The sequence below is a fragment of the Ictidomys tridecemlineatus genome, chromosome 4 (assembly GCF_052094955.1).
Source record: "Ictidomys tridecemlineatus isolate mIctTri1 chromosome 4, mIctTri1.hap1, whole genome shotgun sequence".
NCBI classification, from domain to species: Eukaryota; Metazoa; Chordata; class Mammalia; order Rodentia; family Sciuridae; genus Ictidomys; species Ictidomys tridecemlineatus.
The window spans coordinates 8,520,606-8,528,248 of record NC_135480.1 but is presented as its reverse complement, the minus strand read 5'-3'; the positions used below and the strand labels follow the sequence as shown (position 1 = coordinate 8,528,248).

At 60.7% G+C, this 7,643-nt stretch overlaps 1 protein-coding gene across 4 annotated transcripts in view; it reads right to left on the bottom strand.

Annotated features, from left to right (window-relative positions):
- Macrod1 (mono-ADP ribosylhydrolase 1) overlaps positions 1-7,643 on the bottom strand; it is a 155,381-nt gene that overhangs the window by 20,294 nt on the left and 127,444 nt on the right. For 3 of the 4 annotated variants that reach the window (XM_078045764.1, XM_078045767.1, XM_078045766.1), the window contains 5 exons: positions 1,561-1,677; positions 968-1,089; positions 826-856; positions 611-684; positions 218-299 (listed from right to left, as the gene is read on the bottom strand). In XM_078045764.1, coding sequence (XP_077901890.1) covers positions 218-299; positions 611-684; positions 826-856; positions 968-1,089; positions 1,561-1,677 — 426 coding nt within the window. Of the gene's footprint in view, positions 1-76; positions 113-217; positions 300-610; positions 685-825; positions 857-967; positions 1,090-1,560; positions 1,678-7,643 lie in introns of all 4 variants that reach the window. The other variant, XM_078045765.1, reaches the window with a different exon arrangement.

The window sequence follows — 7,643 nt, the reverse complement described above, 5'->3', positions numbered from 1 at the left end:
AGCCCAGTAGAGGCTGAGCAGGTGTTAGTGATAGGTTAGTGTGTAGGGCAGCCTTAAGGGCCCAGGCCCTGCTTACCAGTCCTGCTCAGGCTGGGCTGCGGGGAGCCTCAGGCTGGAAGGCAGAGGACAGTGAGAGCCCAGCCCAGAGCCGAGAGGGGAGGGGCAGGGCTGGCAGTGGGGTGGGCGCCTTTGGTTTGGGGCAGCGCGGGGCACGTACCCACGGGGAAGTAGTGGGGCAGCAGCTGCCGGTAGATGTTCTCGTCCTTCTCAAGGAATACGCAGATGATCAGCCGATCCACCTGCGTCAAAGGGGTTGTTCAGCCTGTCTTATTGCTAGGCCCCCTATAGGTTTTTACCTGCCTTGCTCTGGGGGTGTCCCCTCCTCTGGTCCTGACTATAGAGCTCACACTGAGCCTTCTATAGAAAGGGCTTGGGGTTGTGCTCCCGCCACTCCCTTCTCGCTGCTACCCACGAAGAAACAGGCCTCAAAGAGGGCTGGCACGACCCGGTTGGCCCTACGCTCAGCACCCTTGCTCCAGTGTGGGGCTGGTGAGCCGGGCGGTGTTGTGGGTAGCGCCCGCCATCTCACTCCACGGGGCCCAGGCCCCACCTTGTCTTTGTGCTGCTCCAGCCACTCGCGCAGCGCCGCCAGTACTACTTCGGCCGCCGCCTCGTTGGGGTAGCCTAGGGGCGGGGCGGGGCGGGGCAGGTGAGTCCAGGTTCTGGCCCGCCCCGCCCCGCTGTGTCTAGGCCCGCCCACTCCCCGCCGCGCCCTGCGTGTGGGAGTCCACTTCCCATTCCCCTCTTCTTCCAGACCCCACTCACCAAACACGCCGGTGGAAATGCAAGGGAACGCCTGGAACGGGGGGGGGGGGAGAGGGGATGGGGACATCATCACTCTGCACCCCCACTTCCTGCCAGCCTCCTCCCGCGGGCCGCCCCCGTTCCGCCGCTTGGCGACCCTCACCACCGAGCGGAGCCGGTGCTCTAGCAGCAGATCGAGGCTACTCAGGTAGCAGCTGCGGAGCTCCTCAGCCTGGTTGGCGCTGGGCTCCCCGTGGGCAATGGGCCCCACCGTGTGGATGACGTCTGCAGGGGGCAACAGGGTCAGCCGGGCCGGGGTCTCCGCTCCGACCAGAGCTCGCGCATTCCCCCTGCCGGCCTGGGTTGCAGGGGGGCAGGAAACAGCCTTCTCCCCTCAAATTCTGAGACTCCCAGAGGACCCCACCCTGTGGGCACATGGGTAGGGTCCGAGTCCACACGTGCGCGCTGACCCGCACGCCCATAGCTCAGTGGCCACAGGAAGCGTGTCGCGTTACGCCCAAGTCTGTGTGGACGCCCACTGAGACCTGGGCGCTGAGCGGGGGAAGATGCCTCCCCCTCCCTTCAGGCCCCTGCTGACCCCCAGCTCTTGCTGCCTGGGATGTTGGAGAAAGGGTCAGGCCCTGGCACTTGAGGTTAACAAGTGCCCCCTGTGGCTGGGAGACCGCACCCCCTCATGCTCACTGCCACACAGGTGCCCTGGCTGCGCCCCAAGGCTGTGGCCTGTCAGGGACTCACACTTGGCCGGCAGTCGATAGCCACTGGTGATCTTGGCCTTGCCGGTATCGCAGTGCTGCAGGGTCCGGCACTCGTCGGTGAGCAGGGGTCCGGCGGCCCGGTGAATGCAACCGTCCACTACGGGGGAGGAGGGAGTGAGCTGTGCGGCTCCCCGCGTCCCTGATCCCCTTTACAGAGAAGGCTGAGGTCCGTCGCTGAATACTCCCAAGCCCAAGAATCCCTTCCCTTGGCTCTGCTAAGACTTCAAACACCGCGCCTTTCCCCGACAGTCTCTGTCCGCTCGCTTCGTCCCGCCGGGAGGTGTTAGTTTCACATCTGGGGAGACCCAGGTGTCCAGTGTGGTTGCAGCTGGGCTCAGCGGGAAGCGGCGCGGGGCGACCAGCAGGGGGCGCGCCCCGCCCACCCTGCTCTTCCGGCCGCGCCAGAGGGGCTCGGGCAGGCCGGGCCCCTCACAGCAGAGCCCCCGCTACCCCGAAGATCGCACTTTCATGTCTGCCCTGGCGGATCGCGAACCTCCAACCAGTCGCCGCCACCGACAGGCCTAAACGTCGGGTCCTGCCTCAAGGCCCATCGCCCCGGGCGACGCCCCTCGGGGCTGTATCAAACTCTAGGGCCCACTTTACAAATGAAGAAACCGAGGCCATCTAATTACAAGTGGCAGATCCTACCAGGGGCCTGAGCTTGGGTCCTTCTGCACCGGGCGGCGGCTTCCAAGCCATATGCAGGTATCTTAGAGCTTGCAACCCTCCTGCTGCCTAAAGAACCAGCAGCCATCAGCTTAATTGGGGCTTAATTGGGACCAGGCCAGGGATTGTTTATTCGAAGGTGGCTCCAGGGCCTTTGGAGCCACCCTGGGGACCCCAGCCCAGATAAACAACTTCGGAGCAGCCCCGAGGCGGGGAGGAGTCCTCTAGCTGCCGACCCTGGTGAATTCCAGGCTGGCGCCTCATGGCTGCCAGACTGAGTCCCTTCCTTCTATCTGGAAACCTTCTATCTGGAAATTATTAGGGCCAGTGAAACACCTTCAGGAAAAGGGAAGAATGTAACACATCTTTGCCGTCTGATTGCACCTCAGGCCTGGATCCGAAGCTCCTCCAACACCAGGTGCCTTATGCTCCCAGTGCCTGGCATCAAGAAAGGACCATAATTTCCCCCATTTTACAGACACACAAACCAAGGCTACTTCCTCCTGTCGCTCCATCCCTCAAAGTCTTGGCACAGTTCCAGGGACTCCAGCTGGACTAGACCCCTCTTTTTTCTGCTGTTTCTCTTGTGCCCTGTGGGGTCCAATTAAACCTAATTTTACAACCTCTCTCAGAGCTGGCACCAGGTGATTTCTCAGAGGTGGGTGTGGGTGGGACAGGGGTTGAAGAACACTAGGAGTGGCTCAGGTCTGGTCTTTCCAGCCCCCTCCTCTCCTTTGGGGGAATAAAGACAGCAGCAGCCTCAAGGAGGAGGCAGTGAAACCCACCCAGGCCCTGGGAGCAGGTGCTGCAGAGCAGGGGCAGAGCAAGTCTGCTGTGGGTGAGAGCGCATCATGGGCCACAGCAGGGGCCTGGGGGCTGGGCAGCCCGAGAGTTTAAATCCCCCCTCTGTGAGCCACAGCTGTGTGACCCAGGGCACATCACTCAGCCTGTCTGGGTCTAATAGCAGTACCCACTTCATGGAGGGTGTTGGAAGAATAGTTAATTCTTTTTTTTTTTTTTTCCCTACAGATTTTAGGATCAAATCCAGGGCCTTGTGCATGCTAGGCAAGCACTCTTCTGCTGAGCTACATCCAGAGCCCCAAGTGAGCTGATTCTTATAACATGCTTCAGCCAGGACTTGGCATAAGCAGAAGTGAGGTTGGCTGGCTCTTATTATGACAGTATGACAAATGTGGCATGTTCAGGGAATGTGTGTACACCAGAGGTAGGTGTGCACAGGTGACCATGGAGTGTTGGGTCTTGACCAGCTCCAGTGGTCTCAGCCTCCTGGCACCCAGCTGCTAGTCTCCGGGGGCTAACTGCCCTGCAGGTGACCTTGGCTGGCTGTGGGAGCTGTGCGGAAGTGGAGCTCGGTGAGATCTGTGTCTCAGGGACTTAATGTTTCCTGCAGAAGTGGACAGGCCTGCAGCCAGGCCCTTGGGACTGACCTGGGGGCACAAGGCAGGAGGGAGAGGGTTGGAGGTGGTACTAGCAGAGGCTTTGGGCTGCAGTCCCTCCAGCAACTTCTAGAACAGGGCCAGGCACCCACAGGAGGGGTTCCCCTAAAGCAAAGATGGGAGACAGGCCTAGGATACCACCTCTGCTCCACACCCCCAAGCAGGACAGAGCCCCGACTGAGCTACCTCTCCTGCCCAGCCCCTCCCTGTTCACCCAGCAGCCTTCCTGCTCTCCCACCCAAGTGCAGAGGGGAACCCAGCCCTCTTGTCTTTGGCCACAGGCCCAAAGGGCCCACTCCCCTCTACACTACCAGCAGCCCTAGGTTCTGGCCCCCAGGCCTCACCCTGGCTCTTACCTTGGCATTGGCCAAGACTTTCTGGGATCCTGTACAAGGGAGGTGTCCTTCCTTCCTGCCAGGCCAGCCCCTGAGCAGCTGGGAAAGCCCTGGCCCCTGGGGCTGTCTGGTGGGAGGTGAGGTGTCCCTGATTCACTGGCCAACCAACCCTTCTGCTCTCAAGATCAATGCCACCAAAAACCCCTCAAAACTTCCAGCTCAACCTTTCCTGGGGAGATTGTTGAGCCCACTTGGGGGGCGAGGACTTTCTTCAAGTATCTGTCCACCAGGTCTAGCTTTCCTCCAGTTGTGGCACCAGCAGATGCCCCTGACGCCTACTCTGCCCCTCCTGTTGGCCCCTCCTACTCCTCCACCCCTCTGCCCCCACCAGAGAACCCTTCCACACACTCGGCAAGAGCCCTACCACTAAGCCACGCCCCATCCCCTATTTTATTTATTTTGAGACAACCTCTCCCTAAGTTGCCCAGGCTGGCCTCCAGCTTGTGATTCTCCTGCCTCAGCCTCTGGAGTAGCTGGGCATATAGGCCCTGCCCTGGCTTCAGATGGCTCCGTCCAGCCCCCGCGGCCCAGGCCAGGCGCTGGCTGGTTTGAGCCTCCACCTCCTTGGAAGGTGCTGCCATTTTTTCTGATTTTGGTAGAAGACACTGAGGGCCAGAGAGAGACCTGGCATTGTCACAGCCAGAGGTTGGGTCGCTGTCATTTGGTATCCTACTTCCTCTAGGACCACTAGATGTCTGTCCCTCTTACCACTGGGCCCCCTGCCCTGGCTGGCTGGCCTGGGGTTGCCCCACTTCATTCTACACCTTCATCTGCAGCCACGCCCAATCAAGGGACTTCTTTGGGGACCCTCACCTTTCTCCACTGCCCGACTTCCCCTGCATGGTTGCCCACCACCTCCATCCTGCGGGCTCTCGGCCTCCAGGGCCCCCACTTGGCTCCCCATCCTTCCCCGCCAGGGGGGGAGGGGCAGGGTGGGGCAGGCAGGCTCCAGAGGGGTCACCGCCAAGGCGCTGAGGATGAGTTGGCGGCTATTTAGGGTGCTGTAATATTCATGAAGGGAAGATTAGATATTTAAATTTATTCAGCAATAAATGCGTCTCAGTGGGGGAGCATTCCTCATGCTAAACAAACAAGCAAGTAGGGGCTAATTAATTATTTACAGGAACACAGGAGCCTGTGGCCTGGGGAATGAGGGGGGCAGCCATACCCTGCCAACGGGCAGGACACCCTGGCCAGCCTCCACCGGCCATTCCGCCTTCACCACCCTGTGGATCTGGCCCCGGGTACCCCTTCAGGAGTCTTCTTCCCAGAAATCCTGCCACAAGATTGCCAATGACTTTAGGCAAGAACCTGGGCCTTGAGAGTCACGGGAAGCAGTGACATTCTGGGAGGTGGCTGAGGGACAAAGACGGAAGGCCAGAGGGGTGTAGCAACTTGCCCAGGGTCTCACAGTAAGAGGCAGAGCAAAAGCAAAGAGTAACCTCCATTTTACAGAAGTAGAGACAAAGGCTCAGAGGGGCAAAGCCACCTCCTCAGAGTCACATAGCAAAGCAGGGGTCCTAAGGCCTTTCCTGGGTTCTTGTGGGCCCACAGAACAGGAAAGACAGCAGAGAGGACAGGTCTTCAAGGTCAACAGATCATGGCCTGCCTCCCCAGGGCTCAAGTCTCCCAGACTCTGCAATGAGCTCACTGGGGCCCAGTGGGGGCCCTGCTTCCAGTGACAGAGCAGCCCCAGGCCCGAGGGACTCATGGGCGGGGAGCCTCCCAGCGCTCGTCCCTCTCTGCTCTTCCACCTTCCCACTGGCCACGCCTCAGTTCCTAGTCTCCATAGCAAGGCCCTCCTCCCTGGCGAGGCACCAAGGAGGAGAGGCCTACAGTGCCTGGTACTTGGTCACATTGTCACTCTTTCTACAGAGGGTGAGACCGAGCCTCAGTCACAGGCCTTAGGCAAGCATCTGCTGGCCCTCCAAGCCCTCAGGGACTCAGGAGCAGGCTGCACTGCGGGTGGAGAGGTCCCTGGGAAAGCCCTGCGCAAGGCTCCTGGCTGGGCCTCTGCAGCCTGGGCCTGGCAGGAGGGGCTGCCGAGGTAGCGGCCTGGGCAGAGCCCGGGGAGGGGCACCTCCCAGCCCAGGAAGGCACGGAGGGCTGGGGCTGGGGGCCACCTGGGGACCTGGGGCAGCACACACTGTGGCCCACCCACAGCTCCCGCAGCAGGTCTGAGCCTCCCTCTTGGAAGAAGGAAACAGGGAACACCAGGCTGGAAGGGGCCAGGCCCCGCAGGGCAGATGGGAAATGGCCTCCCCAGGAGGGTACCCAAGGATCTGGGGCAGATGTCTGGGCTGCTGATTCTCAGCTTCCCTGCAGGGGGCAGGCCATGAAGCCTGGATAAATGACCACCAAAGGCCTTGTCCCCTCTTCTGTTCGGCCACCCAGACTCTCCAGTTGTGGCCTCTGTTCATTTCCTCGGGAGCAGGGACTGAGAGGATGCACTTGTCAGACCATCCTCTAGTCGCTCAGTCAGTCAACAAACCTGCACCGGCCCCAGCTCTGTGCTGGCAGGGGCTCGGTCCAGGGTGGGAGCAGGGCCCACTTCGCCAGGCCCCGCCCTCGAGGTGCCACCAGGGTGGGCGCCCCAGGGAGAAGATGGATGGACGACAGTTCCACGATGTGATCTGAAATTCATTACGGGGTGAGATCAGCTCCTTAAATGGGGATTTGAAAACATTAGGGCTTCATTATGTACACAACGGCCGTGCTTCATTCATCATGCAAAAATCACTCCCGTTATTAAAAGTCCCCGTGGCAGCTGCATGCAGGGGCTGGGTGGCATCTCGCCTGCTGGGGGCAGGGCACGAGCCCCATGGGCCTGCCTGGCCTACGCTGTAGCCGTGGAGCAAGGGCCAGAGTCCCTGCTAGGGGAACGGTCCCCATCCCTCACCCAGGTGGGGGAGGGAGCACAGCTCCAGGGACCCGATGCCTCAGTTTCCTCATCTGCCAAACGGAGGTGCCAATAGCGTGTGCCCCTCGGCTCTGGGCTGAGGGCACAAGAGTGTGCGGAGAGGCCCGGCCGGGGCCTGTGGTCCGTGCAGTGAGCGCGTAGGACATGGGTCACCCTTAGCACCGTCGTCAGCATGGGCTGCAGTCAGGCAGGTGCAGGAGGCTGCAGGCTGTCCCTGGGGAAGGGCACGTCAGCCCCCTGCTCAACAAAGCATGCCAGGCCTCCCCTGTGCCTGTGGCCACCCTGTGCAGGCCCAGTTCCAGGGAGGGGACGTCCAGCTGTGACGTCACCAGTACTGGCACGGGGGCAGGCACAGGAGGAAGCAAGGGGCAGAAAGGGGTGGAGAGAGGCTTTCGGCAGAGGCCTGAAACTGGGACTGAGGGACACAGGGAGGAGAGGTGGAGGCCCTTGGACCAGGGGCCCGAAGGGGAGGGCCCGGTCTGCAGGTGAGAATTCTGGTAAGAACTCTAATGCAGTGGCCTTTTTTTTTTTTTTTTTGGTACAAGGCATTGAACCCAGGGGTGCTTAACCACTGAGCCAGGTCCCCAGCCCTTTATTTATTTATTTATTTATTTAATTTTGAGGC